A 21,966-nucleotide genomic window follows, 5' to 3' on the forward strand; every position below is an offset into this window, starting at 1 on the left:
GTCATAAAAATACATGCCCCTTTTTCTGTTGAGGGAGTGTCAAGTGGCCTTTGATTCAAAAAGCATTTTGTGCTATATATTTTTATTTGTTGACCGTAATGTGAGAGAAAAGCTTGTTTTGGAGATCAAATCAGGAGCCATTTGGGTCTCTTTTTCTTAAGCAGTTGCGTCATGACATGTGATGCTTACTCTGATACATTATTCTAAAAATAAGACCTAGGTAAAAAAGCTCTCTGTCAGAAGTTGTGTTGTGAAAGTAGGAGAGAGTGCTTTGGTTGTGACACATTGAAATTTTAGAACTTGTAGCAAATCAGTTTATCCCTGGGGTTGTTGATCCAGCTTCCTCTGAGTGTGTTTTAAGGGGGGAAATCGATTCCTAAAAGGAAAATATATCTACCCATCTATCTCAGTTCTGCAATCTTGCACACTCAGAACAGAACACCAGGAAGTAAATCCCATGTTGCAGTCTGTGACTTGGTTCAGTATAAATATGCATGGGATTCAACAGATTACAGTGGGTGTTTGTACTCAGAAGGAATTTGTCACGGGTGGCTCTGAATACCAGGCAGGCATGTATTTAATAAAATGGTGTTTTGAGACAGTGAGAAGGTTTACTTAACCATTATATGCCGCCTTATCTGAGGGCCCTTCCACACAGCCATATAACCCAGAACATCAAGGCAGAAAACCCCACAATATCTGCTTTGTACTGGTTTATCTGAGCCTACACTGCCATACATTCCAAATCAAAGTAAAAAAAATGAGGGATTTTATTCTGTTGTGTGGATGGGCTCTCAGAGCTAGGGCTAGTGAATTGAGCAAGACTTATGTTTGAATAGAAAGGTATAGGAGTGTATTGTTGTTTTTGCTGTTGTTGATAACCGTCTACTTCTTGAAAGGCTTAAAGTGGGATCTAGTCCACAAAATCTTCGGCCACAGATGTTCTTCCAATTGAAATTTGTAACAACATGACACCATCATAGATGTACAACTTTGGGGCTCAATCTAGTAAAATCCAAAAGAGGAAAAATCGACACATATGGTTAATTGTGAAAGAACTATAGAAGAAAATAGGGTAAAGCTTTTCCATATTTAAAGTGGCATATGAATTTCCCAAAGGGATCTATCCTAGAATAATCATAGGGTGCCTCTTAATTTCTTATTTGGTTAGAGCAGGGGTCCTAAAACTTTTTAAACAGAGGGCCAGATCACAGTCCCTCAAACTGTTGGAGGGCCAGATTATAATTTGAAAAAAACAAGCAAACCCATGAACTCCTATGCACACTGTACATATCTTATTTGTAGTACAAAAAAACAATACAATAATTAAAATGAAGAACAATTTTAACAAATATAAAATTATTAGTATTTCAATGGGAAGTGTGGGTCTGCTTTTGGCTGATGAGATAGGGTTGTTGTTGTTGTTGTTGTTGTTGTTGTGTGCTTTCAAGTCATTTCAGACTTAGGTTGACCTTGAGCGAGGGCTGGGTAAATGACCGTGGAGGGCTGCATCCGGCCCCTGGGCCTTAGTTTGAGGACCCCTGGTTTAGAGTATGAAAGCTGCTTTGATCCATTATAATTGTCATATGGATTTGTAGGCAGTTCAATTATTAGTATTAAGTTTCTTTATTGATGTTTTCTGAGCAGTGTTCTTTATTATTGTTCTCATAAGACACTCTAGCCTCTTTTGAACCTGAAGTTTCCTTTTTAAAAAGTCTATATTCACGTATTCTACATCCATGGATTTTCTCTCATGCTATATTATAAGCTTAGACAACTGGAAGTCCAGAACCCCTGTTCAGTTTTGGGCAGGGCCTTCTACATTATCTTCATCACAATGTCTCATCGCAGTGACTTTCCTTTTCTGTTACTTTCTCCCAAACTAAGCTAAGGACAAAGGGCCCTTTTAAAATTTGCTCCACTCCAATGTGAACAGAAACTAAAGCATTGGCAGAGCTATTCTTTTCATTATGTACCTCATCTGTTGATTTCCATGTTGATGAGGTTCAGGAGTGACTAACCAAAAACACAAGTGAGCACCTCTAACAAAACTTCCCTAGTATAAATAGCAGTAGAGGAAGAAGGTTTTTAAGAGCTCTTTGACTGTTTCTCTGATCTAGTGAAAATGAGTCAGCTAGTGGAAGCCATATTCAACACCCCCCCCCAAGAGTTATTTCAGAATTGTCACACAGAAGATTTGTATTCTGTAGCCAAAAAGGGCAAGACTCTTATCTTCAGCCACAAGAGGATAGATTTCATTGACCATTGGTGGAGAGGCTTCAATGGTGAGAGCAGATAGTTTAATATGGAGCTAGTTGTCTTGAGAACAAGTGATGGTGAGCTCTTATTTTCTAGAGATTTTAACCTCTTCTTTACCAGTGGGGGGGACCCCCCCCCATTGTAGCTGTGGACCACCATTAATTAATTCAAGATTTAAAACTTGGTCTAAACTGCATCAAATATTCATTTAAAGTTGCTTATCAAGAATCTTCAAATTTGGAGACAAAGGGGAGATAAATACACATATTTTATTATATTTTGGTGGGAATTATTATATTCATCATCATAATCAAAATCATCAGGTCACAAAGACTTCTTCCTTACTCTTCACTTTCTCATCATCTGTGATTGAGGAGTCCTTTCCACCAAGCCAAGCTCAGTGTGATAAGGCAAGTTATATTCCAGAACAGATCAAATACTTTGTTGTCCTCCTATCCCTTTCAGTCATCGATCAGTATTGCTATACATGCTCCAACCTACTAACAAAGAGATAATTGGCTCCAACTGGCCAGACAGTTGCCAGACTATATTTTTGCACCAAGTGAATGAGCCTGCTTGCAATGCAACCTCCCTAACACAATTAATGGGAGGTGTACTATAGATTGTGAAGGAATTTACAAGGAAATGCAAAAGGAATTGCAACCATTGCCTGTCACACCAAACTCAAAATGACCTGTGACTCTTTTGTCCAGAAGTTGGAAAAAAATATTGCAGCATGAGCTGCTTCCCATTGTTGTTATTGTGTGTCAAGGATCAACACTACACTATACTTTTGCTTACTGGCTATACTGGTCTAGTATTTCTCTCCCTGGAAATTTGCTAAGAACCAGCCGTCTGTGGCTCAAGGACCATCATTAGTTCAGGTACCACCACTTTGAGTTGCACTGTTATAGCTATACATCACCTACACCATGTGAAGGAAGGCTATATTAATTAACTCAAAATAAGTCTCCTGTGAGAGTTTCTTTGATGAGCAGGGCTTCACAAAAATTATGTACACATGTTTTTTTTAAAATTGTCAGTTGCCTTTCCAAAGAAGTCTGCAGCAGGAATTCGCAATGCTGTTAAAATTGAGTCTATAGGAAAAAAAGACAAAGGGGGATTTAAAAAGAGACAACATCAAAGCAGGAAGATTTTTTTTAAAAAAACTGAGCACATAGTCCAAATGCCACATGAAGGAAGAAGGTTTAATTGGCCCTCTAAAATACAGGTAAAATGGCAAACAGAGACAATTTTAGAGGACAAGCAGTTCAGTGGAAGGATCTAGACCAGGACTCTATCAGCATAATGTCCCAAATATATTTTGAGCAGAGGTGATAGAATTAAGCACATATGGAATTAAGAATGAAAAATAGGTTACCTGCACTTATAGAATGAATTGAAATGCTCTTAGTGCGAGAACACCAATTTTAAAATTTCTTTCCAGATTAAAATCTACCTTAAGATATAATAATGTACTGGGGGGTGGGTTTTAGCACACATCTATTTCTGATGTAATTTTTTCTTGCGGGATGTTTTTTTGTGTAGGAGAACCTTAACCCAAGCCTCCACCCCCCCCCCTTCATATATATGCGAGTCAGTTCTTATGGCATTATAGGTCCCCTAGGTGTTCATTTCAAACATAACTTATAAAGTTGTTCTATTTCTAAAATCTCTCCTTTTCTGTGGAGAAGATTCTGCATTTTTGTAGGGATATTGTTGCTTGTTCTTTTTTTTACTTAACATTTTATATGAAAAATTATCAGTAATAGAGATAGAACAAATCCACCAACTGGATCATAGCTCCATATTGTTTAAGAATAAGAAAGTAGTCAAATATAATTCAGTTCATGTTGAAAACTAAATTACATGAGCCTTTCCTGCTTCGTTACAAATATTTTTGTATTGGTTGTTACCTTTCCTTGGAAGCCACGAAATCGGTTGCTTGTTGGATGCTAGCAAAGCTCTGGTTATCTTGCCTCCATTGTCCAGACCAGAAGTGACCATTTAGATACTTTGATTGTTACATAAATAATGCAAACGATTAAATATTTTATCATAAGGTTACATGAAGACAGTATATATGTTTGAAGGGTGAGGGGCCTAAGTAGCACCAAAATTGTAATTTTAACGTATACTCTATGTTTGATTAAACATGGATTCTTTATCTACATATTCAATCATTCACAATTTGAAAAAAAAAATCTAAAATCCAAAAAAGCAAATAATGATTTTTGTTATTTTATATAAGCACCTTTTTACTACACTATTATATCTAGCGGTATTTGAGCATTCATAGATTTTGATATCCATGATTGGGTCCTGAGCAAAAATGCATTCACAGCTGTTCTTATTTGTGTATGTTTGGAAGTAGGTCTTCCAAGTTGGTACAAGTTGGGCATCCCTTATCCAGAGTTCTGAAATGTGAAATGCTCCAAAATCTAAAATTGTTCACATGGGTGCCTGAGATGGTGATACTTTGCTTTCTGGTGGTTCAGTGTGCAGGAGATATATATTAAACATAAATGAATTTTATACTTAAGTATTCCAGAAATAACAGAAATCCAGACCACGCCTATCTCAAGCATTTTAAATAAGGGACACTCAACCAACACTATGCACTCAATTAAGACAGTTGAGATATTCTTAATTAAAGAATACACACCTTTAGGATTTCAGTTTGCAGAAGAGTCAGGCAACATGGCCGATATTAAAGGATAGTGGGATCTTTATTCCAAAATAGTCTGGAAAGCAGAGTGTCCCCAGATCTTCCTTAAAGTATGTTGTAGTTTTTTAAGTAGTTGCGGTCTTCTCTCTACCTGCATTCTGCATTACTAATTTTGTAAGTATCAGCTAGTATATTTGTCTAAGTTAAAGTACTGTCAAACTTCTGGAGAAATTAATGCAGCAAGTTTACTAAATTAAGAGATGTTGACGATATGAGGATGGAATTATGAGGAATTGGCATTCTGTTCTCCAGAGCTGAGCCACTTCCAGTTCAGGAATGAACAAATGCAGGTTAAGAGTCTGTTTTAGCTGTTAGGCAACATGCTTTGCCATTTATCCAAATCCTGACATCTTGCGGACTGTGGCCCAATTTATTGTAGCAGGAGAAAACTTCAGATACAACAGCTGCTTTTTAAAAAGACAGAGTGGTTTGTTGTTTGCAATGTACAAGAATTTTGCACACTTGTACAACAGATATAACTTCAAGACTCTTTGTTCTCATGAATGGTGCTTGCCATTGAGTTCTGTTGCACAACTAATGTTGCTCTTGTGGGAACAGCTGTGCTGTTGGAACTAGAACTGGAACTGCTTTCACCACATTTAGGTTATGTTTTTTTGTAAAATCATATGTTGGCTGGGTGGAACTTCATATTCTGTTGATACAAATTTACTAGACAGTTGCAGTGTAATGTGTTGACATAGTTATATTAAAGCTATCCCCACTGCCCTGGAGGGGGCTGGTGGTGTTAGAACTGACTAGTTATAAATAACCCAGACATAGTGCTTGAATACAATTGTTCACCCACTGGTTTAGGCTGATTGAGTTGTTCTAATCCAGAGTTGGGGAACTATTTGTCCATCAGTTGTTTGGCCTGTAATCCTCACTACTTGGGGTGGTCAGTGATTAAGGGATTGTGGAGAGAGTACACCTGAAGAAAGAAGGGGTGGCTACAGATGAAATTCTCTTGATTCTCCTTGGTGTCTTATATTTTGAGATCTAGCTTAAAGATTAATAGCAATTTGCTTGGATGCTCAATTCCTGAGGATTGTGTGGAAAAAGGTAGTCTTGGTATGTTCTTCCCCTCATTTTCTTTTTTTCTTTTTATGTATCGATGTTTTTTTGAGTTAGGTGTTGCCAATAAATGACAGCACTCAGAAGTTTTTTCCCCAGGCTTAGGTGGTGCCTTGGTTTAGGAATAGGTGAGTTGAGTATAGTCCCAATGATATGGACGTATTGTTTGTGTGAGTATTGTTTAAATGGAGAAGTAGTAGGCAGTAAATGCTATATAGGTTTGTACCCCTCCTTAAAAGACAAGATTTGAAACTTGTCTCTGAAAATTGTCATTCGTGCTCTACTGTGAGGCTGTTCTCCATGTGTATGTTCTAGGTATGTTTGTTGCTGGGACAGCTGTCAAGAGTTCTTGATTTTCAAGTAAGTTAGTTGTTTAAAACAGGTGAGGACAGGTCTGGCATTGAGGGGAGCTTGTACAGTATGTTTTCACAGACATTATTATAATGCCTAATTGTGATGGAAGAACACAAAATGGTTTCAAACTACAGTAGAAAAACTCTGGTGCTGATGTTACAGAATCAAAATATATGAAATTAAATGTTCAGATTATAGCAAAGTTATGTCTGCTATGTCAGTAATTCTGGATCAATTTACTTCTATTATATAGTGGGTTTAAAAAAATAAACTATGGATTATTTATTGCTTAAGTTTTCCCAGAACTCGAAAGCCTATGTGACATTTCCATAGAAAATGGCAGCAAACAACTGGGAATCTCCAGAACAGATAAGATAAAGGAATTGAGAGTATAGCCTAGGAAATCTATGGTTCAAATTAGCCTGTGAACTCACCAAGTTGTCATAAACCTTCTCTACTCTAGGCAGTCTAGTTTCGTTGTACTTTACATGGGATTTACAGGGATACCGAAATATTGCATGTTAGTCACTTAACATTCAAAAAGCATTATGTAACATTATAATCTGGATCTCTTTTTCACATATCTCTTTGGAGTAAGGGCCTTAGAGTTGTAACAAGATATGTCTTTTTCAGTTGTGCCTTCCCATATATGTGTATGACATGCTTTCCCTAGTCAGGTCTTCCTAGCCTTGTATAATTAAGTTCTTGGATGTTTGTTGTTTGCTTAACATGTTCCTTTGTCGTTCTGTATACATCATGGCACAACTCACTGATTTTTAGATATTTCCTCTGATGAACTGGAACTCTCCGTACTTTGTTAAAATTTTTTATGTTGTATATATAAATAGGAATTCTGCTCCTGCTGGGCTCCCTCTGAAATCTCAGGCTCACAGCCTTGCTCAGAGCTGAGGATGCCCAGGTTTCCACAGTGGTCGGGAGCAGGTTTGCATAGGTAAAACTAGTGTGTCAGCTGTACCCATTACTTGGGATTTCCAATCTGGCCACAGTGACAGATATCTTGGTAACATCCTATTTGGACTACAGTAGTACACTCTATGTGGGGCTGCTTTTGAAAACAGCTGAGAAACAGTCATGAGTCCAGAATACTGTACCCGAGAGACCAGTTATAGGAACCATATACCTCCCTTTTTAAATTACAGGCAGCCCCCGAGTTACAAACATCAGACTTGCAAACGACACATAGTTAAGAATGGGGGTGAGATAACAGGAAGTAAGAGAAAACCAAATTTTTCAAAATCCAATTATCACAGGGACAGAAAGTGAGGTGAAATCTTCTGAACAGGGGCACAAACAGCAAAACAGACCCCACAGGGGTGTTAACCCTTTCCTATGCTATCCAAAGCTAAAAAATATGTTACATCTAAGAAATGTACCTGTTCCAATTTACAGAGAAATTCAGGAACAAGCCTACAGAACTTATCTTGTTTGTAACTTGGACTTGGACTCCCTATAGTTGCAGTTGGTTCACTTCTGGGTACAGTTCAAAGTGTTGCTCATGATCGATAAAGCCCTACATAGTTTAGGTCCAGATTACATGAAACACTGTATGTCCCTATTGGATTTGATGGAATCATAATATAGGGTGAGATATAAAACAAAGTAAATAAAATAAAATAAATATAGGGAAAGCCTTTCTCTTGGTCCTGCCACCATTACAGGCATGTTTGGTGAGAACATGAAAGGGAGTCTTGTCAGTAGCGGCTTCTACCCTGTGGAAATCCCTTCAGTGGGAGGCTAAGTTGCCCCCCTCCCTAGTTTCCTGTCACCAGCACGCAAAAAACATTCATTCCTATTCAAGTGGACCTTTAACATAAAGTCAGGAAAAGTTCTTTGGAAGCTACGATGAGTCCCAGAAATGCAATAAATAAATAAATACATTTTAAACTATTGAATATTTTGTAAGCCCCCTGGTGGCACAGTAAGTTAAACCGCTGAGCTACTTGTTGTTCATTCGTTCAGTCGTCTCCGACTCTTCGTGACCTCCTGGACCAGCCCACGCCAGAGCTCCCTGTCGGCCGTCACCACCCCCAGCTCCTTCAAGGTCAGTCCAGTCACTTCAAGGATGCCATCCATCCATCTTGCCTTTGGTCAGCCCCTCTTCCTTTTGCCTTCCACTTTCCCCAGCATGATTGTCTTCTCTAGGCTTTCCTGTCTCCTCATGATGTGGCCAAAGTACTTCAACTTTGTCTCTAGTATCCTTCCTTCCAGTGAGCAGTTGGGCTTTATTTCCTGGAGGATGGACTGGTTGGATCTTCTCGCAGTCCAAGGCACTCTCAGAACTTTCCTCCAACACCACAGCTCAAAAGCATCAATCTTCCTTCGCTCAGCCTTCCCTAAGGTCCAGCTCTCACATCCGTAGGTTACTACAGGGAATACCATGGCTTTGACTAGGCAGATCTTTGTTGCCAGTCTGATGTCTCTACTCTTTATTATTTTATCGAGATTGAGCTACTAAACTTGCTGAAAGAAAGATTGTTGGTTCAAATCCAGTGGGGTGAGCTCCTGCTATTAGGCCCAGTTTCTGACAACCTAGCAGTTCGAAAACATGCCAATGTGAGTAGATCAATAGGTACCGCTCAGGCGGGAAGGAAACAGCACTTCATGCAGTCATGACCTAGGAGGTGTTTCTGGACAGGGCCGGCTCTTTGACTTAGAAATGGAGGTGAGTACCACCTTCCAGAGTTGGACACGACTGGACCTAATGTCTAGGAGAAACCTTTACCTTTAACATAAATTTCTTTTTTTTTAAAAAAAAAGGATGCCTGTGGTGCTTAAGGAAGAGGTGATTAGGGGAAGGGAGATGCAAAATGTGTCCAACATGTTGATCTAGTGCAGAAATGGCAACAGTGGACATGCAGAAGTTGGACTGCACTATTAACCTTTTATTTACTAGTAGGTTTGTGCCTTGAGCTAATCTGAGCTAGCCATTTGAACATCATCTGGAAGGCCACATGGTCTCCTCTTCTTGTCTGGGACACCCATCCTAACTTGTGTGGGAGAGCTTCTAGTTTCATTTCCCAGACAAGGTAGTGCACAAGTGGATAGAGAAGCCACAGTTTTAAGCATATAATCCCATAACTCCATATTTACACATATAAATAAAGCACATGGTTTACATACGAATGGTTCCAAGTTCAGGTTGCTGATATCCCCAGTGTGGGCTGGGCAGTCTTTGCATCTCTGGAGAACTGCTGCCAATTAGTGTTGATGAGTTAGCTCAACCGTTCAATTTAGTGTAAAGCGGATCTCTGTGTTCTGAGTGTTACTATTATTTATCTATTTTGCCTACAGCCTGAGTTTCCAAAACTAAAAAAGCCTTCTACAAGGTATTTTCGCCTAATTAAGCCATTCCATTTTTTGAAGTGTAAGCTGTAGTCTCTTCATACATCTGATATAAAACAGTAGATTTATTTTTGTCTACCATTTAATGAAATTCAGTATTGATTCATAAATCCTGCTTTGATGTTCTGAATAGTACTTGTACAAAATACATTTTATTGCACAATTCACTGGTTACATTCCTTCCTCACCCCCATTCTATTTCATATTCTAAGTTAACTATTTTGAAATTATTTTAAATCAGGAGTTCTTGGCTTTTATTTCTGCAGCTCAGTCATACTGGCTAGTGGAGTACAAAACAGCCCAAAGATTAAAGTTTGAGAACCAATGCTTTAAACTGTGCCCTTTTGAATGGTTTAGTAGTAAAGGTATTGTAATAATGGGTTTCTGGATGTTCTGGATTCTGTAATGATGCAAGATTGATTGATTCTTGCATTATAAACTTGACCAATTTAAACTATTTTGTTCTTGTTAATCCTCCCAGCAACTAAGTTCACCAAAGAGATCTACCAGTTGTCAGAGAGACAAATGCCACAGCTCCCCAATATTAATTGATCTATATTGAATGTGGGACATCTTATGAAATACTACCAATCTGGAGATTATATTGTGAAGTACTGACTGCATTCTTCTACATTTGAGTGAATATCTGTAGTGTTGCTATACCAACTTTCTTTTAAGGAATCCAAACATGGTTACTTGGTTCTCTTCTCCCATTCTTCCAAATTTTGTCCAAATTGAGTTAGTTTGGGAGCATAGTAGATCTTCCTAGTAAGTTCCAACACCAATGAATGTGCCAGTGGGGAGAAATCCAATGCTCTTTGGATTTTGGCATCCCAACTCCCATCAACCCCAGCCACCATAGCCAGTCATCAGAAATGCTGTAGGACAGATTCCAGTAACATCTGAAATACCATAGTTTTCTATTCATATTGAATGTGGGACGGGAAAGTTTCTGGGACTACTGAGGTAGTAGGAAAGGCTTGACTGTGGCACATCTTCCATTGCTTTTTCACTGTCACAGTAGAAGAGTGACAAGCCATGTAAGAATCTGCAGATTTGAAGATATCCAGAAAGAGATCTTGATGTGACTATTCATTACACTAAATGAAGCTACTTTTTCATAGAATATTGTGTGGAAAAGAAGAGATTGGTTAGACTCAAGGGGTGATGGAATTGTTCTTATTTGTACCTTTTACTGCCAGCGAGTGGTAAACTAAACTAAACTAAAGAAAGTATTTCTCCTTTCTCTAGCTCCTTCTGCAAACATTTGTTAGGATATATACTGGTATATTAAAATGTGTACATAGAATAAATATAAGCAGTTACATCAATGTGTGTTTTGATCTTAAGGCATATGTTGGGAGACTGATGTAGACAAAGACAAATTGTTTGCACTACTTCTTTCAACTCTGTTTACAAACTGTAAAATAACACCAATAATGTAGAGTTAGCTCATTATGACTAGTTTATTTTTTGTTGAAGGTGGATTGATATTTCTCTTACATGTAATTCTGGCCTATCAGACGTTTGCGCTAGAAATGCCAGATTTTTACTGTTAATATTTCAATACTAAGGCTTTGTTCCAACTAAATTTGCCACAATGAAGCCTCAGGGTTTTCCTTGAGTTGAATGTTAATTTATTATCTGTTTAACTTGGGTAAGAAGCAGTCTGTCTTACAAACTAAGATTGGGATAATGTGTAAAACTGTAGAAGCTTTGAAATAAATCTTCCATTTAGTTGAAGTTAGCTTGTGGGGATGAGTTCTTGTCTGCTGGTACTAACAATTCTTTCTAGAATCTACAGCCAGGCAGAATTTTATAAGGGTGTTGCAGGCCCAGCAAGCTTTTGAAATTGTGAGATCTTGGGCATTGGCACCCTTAAATGGCTATTGGGGTTTAGGATTAGTGTCCCTTCTTCTGTCAGTCTCTGCCAGCTAATCTCAGGAATTTTCTAACAAAGCAGTCTGCCATCACAGAACTCTTTTTCTGACTAGTCACTGTTAGCAGAAATAATAGAGAAGAGATGAGGTGAGGGTAGAGCTGAGCTAACATCAAAGTCAGGACATAACCATAGTGTTGGATCAAAGTTGGGCCAGGGAAAACATAATCCTAAAAAATTTCTTACATTCCTTAGACTAAGTGGGGGTTTGAAGTTAGCATGACTTTAGATGGCCTATTGTTGGTTCAGCTGGCCCTTAGCCATTTAGTAATCGCACTTTACCCAGAGAAGATGCTGAAAGTGTGTGTGCTCTGATTTTGAAGTCATACATTCTAATCAGAGTCTTAAGACAGTGGGGAGGACTTAACTGAATTAAGTTCTATTAGGTGTATGTACATTTCTGGGATTGCTGGAACAAACAAACATGTATTGGCTAGTTCCCGCTGTTACTTTTGAAAGCATAGTTATTGTTTGGATTTGTGTCTAATACAGATGTTTCTTGACAGATGGAGACCAACAGTAAGGTGAAACATAGCAGTTTTATGTTAACAGAGTTGCCATTTAATTTGAGGGGGGAGGGTAGTAAGAAAAAAAGAAATCAGATTGGGATGATGTTACTTACCTGTGCAAGTAACCAAATTTTCAGGTGTTCCACACTTTTCTTCAGTTAAAGAATCCTGCATCAAAATGACTAATTTGGTAACTCCCAAATTGCACAATGCTAGACAAATTATTTCATAAGAAAAATAAAATTACACAGCTACATTAAACATTAAAAAGACTAAATGAGTGTAAAACCAATCTTTTCATTAGGCAGGTTGTTAAAAATAGTGGATTGTTGGGTTATGTCTGTGGATAAAATACAGCTAAAGTGAATCTCCTCCACAGTTTCAAGGAGTGTTTAGATTCTACTTGGTGGCCAAGGTTTCATTTTTGAACAGTTAAAAAAAATACTTTTTTTCAATAAATACTTTATGTAAGGAGGGTGAAGAGAATAATCACTACAGAAAGTTCTGAAATCCTGAGCGGAGAAATTACTTGAAGGTATTGACACCTTAGATGTTATTTTTGAGGAGACATTTTCAGATTTCAGGGAAATTATATTTGGTAGGTCAGGGTGGCAAATCAGATTTAAAGGTTTGCATTGTGGGATGAGGAAAAATGTCAAATTCAGAGTATGATTCTGTTACCTTTCTAGCCCCTAAATATCAAAATGGAAGAAAAATAACATTGTGGCCATGATTTACTAAATTTGCTGGATTGTTCATTTCAGGATTGTTTTTAAAGGTAGGAAGGATAAGTAGCTTATCAGTCTGTATTGACTCATTGGCTTTCCTGGGAACTATCCCACGTGGCTGCTGAGAAGCAGCTTTAATATTTGTGTCAAAAGGATTTCTTCGCTACTGCACTTCATTACATCATGCACAATTACGATGATAATTCTAGTTCTACTGTACTAGCTAGAGGGAACCTAAAATGAAGTCAACAACCAAGAAGAGTCTGCTCAGGCTGCATACAGATGAAGAAGGGCAAAGTTTTGGTTGAGTACAGTGAGCCTGCCATATCTGTGGGGGTTCAGTTCTGGGATGTTGCATATACAAAACAATTGATCGTGGAGCATATTATTCAGCATATCCGCATTCCCATCACCACCATTTCCTAATATGGGGAGCAGTGTTCCAATATCATGGGAAAACATGGATCCAGGGGTCAATTGTATGTTGAAGATCCAGTTACTTTAATGCCCATGTTCTTCATGTGAAAGTTTACTCTTTTAATCTTAATTTAAAAGGAGAATGTATTCCACCAAAGGAATTTACTCTTTTTAAAATACTGAGATGCCAGGCATACTTTTCTGGAAAATGGTGATGCTCTAGCTTCCTGGATAGTTTTGAAATGGTTTTAAACAATTGATTTTAAAGTAGATGTAATCTGATTTTAATGTTTGTGTATATTTTTAGTTATTTTACATTCCGGCATGGAATGCTTGCCCTGAGTCCCTTTGGGGTGAGAAGGGCAGAATATAAATGTTTCAAATAAATTATATATATACACACACTAGTGGAAAGTGAGCTTTTGGTTCAAAATTGTGTGTTCTTTACTGTCCTGTGTAGTTCTGGTTTGGTCATTAATGTTACAAATTAGTTTACCTTGCTCTGATAACATTCTTAGGATTCAAAACTGAGGTTTGCATACAGCTGTTTTATTTAGTGTTTGGGATCCTCCCTCCTTCTGTATGTACCATAGTTTTCATCCAGAATGTTGATGAAAGTGGTTGTATGTTTAAGTGAAAAATAGATGCGAACTGGGTACTGTGTTTGCATTTATAACTGGATTGAGGTCACTTATGTTGATGTTGAAGTAGCAAACAATGTAATTTAACTTGCTTTGTCTTTCCTAAGAGAGAGAAGCAGGAAGGAACCTCCCCCCCCCCCCCCAATTGTTTTGGACAGTGTTGCTTATGATGACCCCATGCATTTCATAGGGTTTTCTTAGGTAAACAGTATTCTGAGGTTGTTTGACATTGCCTTCCTCTGAAATTTGGTATTAATTGCCAATTACCCATTTAAGTACTAGCTAGGGCTAGTTCTGCTTATTTTCTAAGACCTTTTGAGTATTGATCCAAAAAATCTGAAAGACCAGAAGTTAACTCTGTTCTTACCTTTATATGTACCTCTAGCACAATTGTCCAAATCATTGAGTCATTCTGTTCTGTTATTCCATCTGAATAAAGTACTGAAAATCGCCAGGGGATAATTGTAATGATCAAGAGGTTTTTAATGACAAAAGTCTAAAGTGTTTAGGGTTTTCATGAAGTGGGAAACCATTGTAGGGAAGCTGTTTTTGACGGTTGGAAACAACAGGCAGAATTTTCTTCTATTTAAACTAGAATTAAGGGTGTGTATAAAATCTGTGTGCCTTGTTGAAACAGGGCATTTTTGATAAAATAATACACACTTGAATTGACATGTTTTGGATGCCTTGCTTTATGTTCCTTTTTTGTGATATTCTCCAATTTTGAGGGCACTTTAAGAGAACATCTGAACCAGGATGATACTTCTGGTAGTGAACAAACCCCCTCATATACATCTGTTTCACCAAATTCTTAATTTTGAACAGAACTCTTTTAGAAATTCTAAAGTTCCAATAAAATGTTTAATTTGGGTTTTTTTCCTCCTTACGTGGTTGTCATGTAAAGGGCATTTTTAGTCTATCAGAAGATGCAACTACTAGACCCTTTCCCTTTTTAGACTTGGTAAGAGCATGACTCTTTTTACATGACCCTATCTTTCAAAACACATTCATCTGAGCTAGCAAATTGATTTGGATTCAGGACAGTGGAAAGATGATATTTGAGTTTGGTTCTAATTGACTACTGGAGAAAATATTTATCTGACTTGTTTTTGGGTTTGAGTGAAGTTGGGTTTACTGATGTTGACTGTGTTTCAGCAGCTGTACTGCTAGCTGTGACCCTTGGCCTACATCATAGTTACCATTTGCATGATATAGAATACTTTTGTATGACCTTTTCCTCTTCCATAATCTGGTTTTCACATTGATGTTCACATTCCTTTCCCCCTTTCACAGCGTGTTATTCATATTTCATCTTTTCATTCTCCTTGAGTTATGAGAAAGTTGGGGAAGCTCTGGATATCAATTCTCAGAAGCAGCCAGCCAATGGAAAACAATTATGCAAGATGTAATCAAGAACATCTGGATGGCCAAAGTTTTTCTAATTATGCCTTATCATGTTTGCTCAAAATTTTGATGTCTATTTCCTTACTCACTCCCTTCCTGTTTTATACCTGTTCTATACTTGTATAAGAGGCCACCTCTATGAAATAAAAAGGAACTATGCTTGCATAGGTTTTTTAAATACTCTTCAGCTTCAGTAGTTCTTACAAACCTTTCTGTGCTTTTTTTTTAGGCTGCCCTCTGGCGAGGCAGTAGGAGACAGCAGAGCTGGCCTCTGCAACGAGAGAGGCTGGACTTCCTGTCTCTCTGTGCTGAATGGCTACTATGGCGCCCGCTCTCACTGACGCAGCAGCTGAAGCTCACCACATCCGGTTCAAACTGGCTCCCCCATCTTCCGCCTTGTCTCCAGGCAGTGCCGAAAACAACGGCAACGCCAACAACATCCTTGTCGCCACGAACGGCACCAAAAGGAAAGCTGAGGATTCTAGCCTAGATTTCCGAAATAACTCTGCTAAGGAAGAACTGGGAAAATTGCAGCCTCTGGTGGCATCTTACCTCTGCTCGGATGTAACCTCGGTTCCTCCGAAGGAGTCATTAAAACTGCAAGGGGTCTTCAACAAACAAGCAGTCCTTAAATCTCACTCTCTGTTATCACACCCCTTCTTGAAAAGTAGTGACCTGTTGGGGAGGCAACCTGTGTTTTCATTGGAAAACCTAAAAACCATGAGTACTAGTAGCCAAACACCTTTGCCACAAGCACCAGTCAATGGCTTGGCTAAAAAGTTGGCTAAGAGCAATAGTTCTGATCATGAAAACTCGGCTTCACTTAATGGTGGGAAGCGTGCTCCTCCTTCCATAGCCCTTCAGGATGTTGATTCAGATACTCCTGGGGGTTCCGATGTGGGGAATCTGAAATCGGGTTTGACCAATTGCACTCTTCCTCACAGAAGCCTTGACACAGCTCCAGTTAGCAATAATGGCACTGCAAATAAACGTATCCCCAATTCACCAGTGCAACAGCAGCAGCAGTATGGGCTTGAAGGGGATGGAGAGAGCAGGTGGGTGTTATCTGGAGTGCCTGGGGGTTCTGATCTTGGCAGCAATAAGCCAAGAGAAGAGCAGAAAGCTTCGCTGCCAAACAACTCTCATAATGCTTTGGATTCAGATATGAGGACAAGGGTGCTGTTGCGACGGCAGGCAGACATTGAGAATCGTGCTCGGCGGCTGCAAAAGCGCTTGCAGGTGGTGCAGGCCAAGCAGGTGGAGCGGCACATCCAGCAGCAACTGGGTGGCTTTTTGGAGAAAACCCTCAGCAAGTTGCCAGCTTTGGACTCCCTGAGACATCGGAGTCAGCTAATGCTGACCCGCAAGGCAGAAGCAGCTTTGAGAAAAGCAGCAAGTGAGACAAGTACTTCAGAAGGACTGAGTAGCTTCTTAAAAAGTGGCTCCATCTCAGAAGAATTGGAGAGGTTTACTGCCAGTGGGATGGCTAACCTACGGTCTTGTGAGCAAGCGTTCGACTCAGATGTCACAGACAGCAGCTCAGGTGGGGAGTCAGACATTGAAGAAGAGGAACTGACCAAAGCAGACACTGAACAGCATCATGTACCACTGTGAGTATCACCAGCTGTAATTTCCCAGGTTGGGAAAGGTGCAGTTACAAAGCTTACCACTAAGTTTTAAAATAAGAAACCTGTTTATTTGCATTGCATGTTGAGAAACAATAAACATAAAACAGAATTCCTAAATTGCAGGGATAGTGAACACATAGTTGTCATTATGCCTTACTACTGAGTGTGCTGTCTGATGGGCTTTTCAGTTGAATGACATCCAGCTGCTCATAAATCCTGTACTTTTGCTGAAATCAGAAGGTGGCTTCTACTGGAATTGTGTGAGAAGTTTTTTTTTTAAAAAAAAGCTACATTCAAAGTTTGAGTTTTGCTCAGTTCTAAAGAAAATTAAAAAGTAATAGTATTATTAAATAGGATATGTTAGCTTGATCTAAATATGGTCATACTTAAGAATAGATCCATGAAATAAGTGGTACTTTATCTTGTTTGGTTTCAGCAGATGCAGGCTATGGCTATGTCTGGGTCCAATTCAGTTTTTTTTTAAGCAATGGGATCAGAACACTTGATTTCCCTACAGTTTCTACAGTGAAGTAATGTTCAGGGGTGGATTTCTGTTGTGAGTTTTGGATTATATGTCATTTTCATTCTCTGAGATCCTCTGAGGACTGCATTGATTGCCAAAATCCCCTTTTCTTTTGGAAATGGTTGGAAGTCCACTTCTGGGTTTGAAAAAATAGAATTTGTATTTATTGAAAAGTAATCCTGCAACTTATTTAAATGCTTCAAGAATTGAAATTCATCTTTTTTTAGTTAGAAAAAGGACAGTTCAGGGAATGAAGGCCACACAAACAATCTTCGGGCTAAATATAGGCCCAAGGATACATTTTGTGTTCTCCTGCCCTGAGGTTATCTCCTTCAGGGTTACACAGAGGTTGTTGGAGTGAAGTTGTTGCCTAAGTTGATGGGTAGGAATCTGACTCCCCAGATGTCCCTGAAATGACACTTCCAGTAGCTCTATTGGAGCCTCTGATGAACAATCCTTGTTCTGGCAAGACCGCTGACTGAAAGGTCGGCGCGTCAAATCCAGGGAGCAGGGTGAGCTCCCGTCTGTCAGCTCCAGTTTCCCATGTGGGGACATGAGAGAAGCTTCCCAAAAGGATGGTAACACATCCGGGTGTCCCCTGGGCAACGTCCTTTCAGACAGCCAATTCTTTCATAACAAAAGCAACTTGCAGTTTCTCAAGTCACTCTTGACACGAAAAAAGTAGCTCTACTTAGTTCAACCAATGTTGAAGAATCCTGGGAGCAGTTCAAGGACATCTGGAGAGCCATACAATTTTCACCATTGATGCTCCACATTTTAGCTCTAGCTTGTGAAAACAGAAACCTTTCACTGTCATGTTAGATATGATAAGGCCTTTGAATAGCTTAATTCCATAAAGAAATTCTGGGAATTCTTTATGGAATCAGGACCTCAAAGGCTGAATATTATTTGATAAATGGTTAAGAGGAGAGAGACTCAAAATCTCTGTATATCCTGCAATTGAAACATGGGGTTACAAAAAAGAAAGGATGAGAGTAAGAAAGAGAAAAATATAATTGAACTGGGAGTGAGTAGAAGTAAGAGAAGAAATGGAGGGAAACAGAAGCACATGGGGGAGAGGGGGGTTAGATGTGATTCAAGCAGTGCCTATTGAGTAGTAGAAATTATAAAAAATAAAGTCAACAGGGTTTTTAAAGTCTTTTACCCTGTATGAAGTTCTTTTTGACCTTACAGCCTTCCCTTTATTTCCATGAGATTTTATGTAGGCAATTGTTTTCTGGCATTAATCCCAGAGCAGTCAGGACAGAGATCTCTGAAATGGGGCATTATTCTACATACGTTAGTCATGGCCCAATGTTATTGTAGCTCTGGATAAACTGGAGACAGTTTTTAAAAATATGTTGTGATCAAAGTATGTTAAAACTGGATTGGAAAAGGTTGCATGCAACTTTTATTGCTGTCATAATAGGAATTGTTGCTCTCTGACCAGTAATTTGAAAGTGGCAAAGTCTTTATGAATTAATCTGTCTTGTGTGTGCCTGGTCTTAGGTATTGTGAAAGTCAGCAATAGCAAGGATCTCAAATGGTTTTAGCTTTCTAAGGTAGGGATGAGTACACACCAGCTTTTCATAAGACCTATTTTTATTAACATAAACCCCAAAATTGACCACGTAGAGCCTAGCATAAAATGGCAGGAGGTAGAGAAAGTAATAAATGGTGATTTAGGAGACAGAAACTGGTATGCTGTGACATTGCCTACAATAAAGACTCCATTCATCCTTATGCAGCAAGTGTTTGCATGCTGCTCCTGTTCTATCTTTCCCACATGATGTGAGACTACTACAGATAGTGCAATACAAGTGCAATGCAACAGTATAGTAAGTGTAATGGGAAGGCTGAAAGTAAAAAGGGAAAGCAAAAAAAGAAAAGAAAAAAGGACAGTTTCCCTGAAGAGATGTTCAATGTATTGTTGAAGGCTTTCATGGCCAGAATCACTGGGTTGCTGTAGGTTTTTTGGGCTGTATGGCCATATTCTAGAAACATTCTCTCCTGACGTTTCGCATGCAGCTATGGCAGGCATCCTCACAACCTCTGAGGATTCCTGCCATAGATGTAGGCGAAACGTCAAGAGAGAATGCTTCTAGAACATGGCCATGCAGCCCAGAAAACCTACAACAACCTTCCTCCCCCCCCCCCCAAGACCCAAGAGTTCTAGGTGTATGCTCATGTATATTCATACACATATCCTAATATACCTGGCTAGGGCCAGTTCTTTTCGTAATTACGTTCATGGCTGCATTCATACAAAACTAATCCCAGAAAAAATTAGTCAAGAATTGGAAATGAAAGGTTATTTAAAATTTTTATTTATGTGCTTATAATGCATATGTTAAGTTATTTATTATTAACTTTATTTCTACCTTGCCCTTTTACCTATGGGGGCTCAAGGCAGCTTACAATATGACACAAGCCAATAAATTTAAAAGCATGGCAAATACAAATATTAAAAACAATTAAATATATGTGACATGGACGTAAGTTAAAATACAGTGAAGAGACAATAAAAATACTCCTACAGTTAAAATTATATTTAAAGCTAAATATTCTCCTTAACTCCACCTCCACCCCATCCCCCATCAGTGTGCCCCTCATCGTCCCACATATACCTGATGGCAAAGAAATGTCTTGTCAAGCAGGAATCAGACCAACTGGTTTCTCTTGGGAGGTAGTTACAAAATCTGGGATCAGCCACTGAAAAGACCCTGTCTCTTGGTCTCACCAAATGTGTTTAAGTGTGTGGTGGGACAGCGAAAAGGTCCCTCTCCAGAAGATTGTAGATTTCTAAGAAGTTCATGTAGAAAGATGCAATCCTTTAATTAACCTGGACCTCATCTGTATATATATATCATTCTTCCACCCAGCAGAATTGTGTGGCCCCCCAGATGTTTTTGGATTGCACTTCCAGATTTTCTTACCATTTAGATTCTGGCTAAAACTGCTGTCAGTCGCTGTCCCGACAACATCTGAAGGGCTATGCAGTTCTCACCACTGAACTAGCCACTTGTTATCAGTTTTCTTCCATCCTCAGTTCCAAGGTGTATAGGAATTCCTCTTTCTTCCCTCCTCCAATAATAGTCTGTTTTGTGACTATAAATTGTTTCATTTGAAGAAAAAGAAAATTGGAAGGGGGTATTATGCAGAATATTGTAAAAACAAACAAGATCTTAATTTCATAGGGCTTTGAGAGGTATATGGCCCGATTTTTTATAGTACGATTGGAATTGGAATATGACAAATTTCCAAAAGTTTTGAATTTAGTTAAATTTAATACTTGGACAGACTCCTGCTTTTAACACTCCTACACTATTGCCTACATCTAAAGAGAGACGTCCTTTATTGATTGAGTTATGGGAAATGGTGTGTCTTCATTATCATTGGATTAACACAGTGGAAGCGATGTGGGGTGGAAAAGTGGAGAGATCTAAGAAAAGCTGAGAAATTTTAGCTACACTATTGAGGTTCTTGCTTTAGTTGCATTTACAAATTTCTAGGATTGTATGATGCACCATCTATATTAATCTTTAGATTGAGCAAAGGTGAGTTTTTGTCTAATGCCATACATATCCATACTTCTGATAATTAACCTGATTTATGTTGATTGAATTGATGGTAACATTTGAATCTGCTTCATAGTGAAATAATAAATTGGTAAGTCAGTGGCATTTTACTTACATCACCCTTTCCAAACTTGCTCATATTTAGACATGTTGAATTACAACACATCTATTCTGAGTGGTGATAGGATTATAGTCTATGTTTGTAAAATACCAGTTTGGGGAGATTTGTCTATTCTTGATTGGTGGTGGGTCTCTGAAATTTCAGTTACCATTTCTTAATCCTACCTGGCGATTGAACCTGAGATCTGTTGAATGCCAAGCATTCGTTGTAAATAATTTCATGTGGCTCTGGGACTTGTGAGATATGAGAAAGTGCTGTTCATTCCATCTTCCACAAATGATCAGTTATTGTTGAAGCAGTTAGTTCTTTTTTGCTGGTTACAACATACCAAGAAAGTACTGTATTGTATATTTCAGTAACTCATACTATGCATTCTATCTAAGTTTTAGTTTGCTTTCTGAAAATAGTTATGTTAAACACAATGTTTTTATATAAATATATGAGTGAAAATGGCTCGTGGTGTACTGTATAAGATTGAAATTATGAGATTTTTCTTGTTTATTCCATCCCGAGTCATCCCCATGACTTCTACAGGCCAATGGCCAGAGTTTGGGAAAGCTATTTTTAGACTAAAACACCCATAACCTCCTAGCATAGCCACTCGCCATACTGGATGTGTTTGAGAGTTGTGGTCTGTAAACAATTTATCTGAAAATAAACTATTTTGTGTCTGAGCTAAGCAAAAGTTTATTTAGTCCACAAA

At 38.6% G+C, this 21,966-nt stretch overlaps 1 protein-coding gene across 3 annotated transcripts in view; it reads left to right on the top strand.

The window, feature by feature from the left end:
• The window catches only part of KANSL1 (KAT8 regulatory NSL complex subunit 1), a 157,228-nt gene that overhangs the window by 26,186 nt on the left and 109,076 nt on the right, over window positions 1-21,966 (top strand). For all 3 annotated transcript variants that reach the window (XM_060781099.2, XM_060781098.2, XM_060781100.2), the window contains one exon: window positions 15,643-17,023. In XM_060781099.2, coding sequence (XP_060637082.2) covers window positions 15,726-17,023 — 1,298 coding nt within the window. In that variant the 5' untranslated portion in view covers window positions 15,643-15,725. The remainder of the gene's footprint in view (window positions 1-15,642; window positions 17,024-21,966) is intronic.

The sequence above is a fragment of the Anolis sagrei genome, chromosome 6 (assembly GCF_037176765.1).
Source record: "Anolis sagrei isolate rAnoSag1 chromosome 6, rAnoSag1.mat, whole genome shotgun sequence".
In the NCBI taxonomy this organism is placed as follows: domain Eukaryota; kingdom Metazoa; phylum Chordata; class Lepidosauria; order Squamata; family Dactyloidae; genus Anolis; species Anolis sagrei.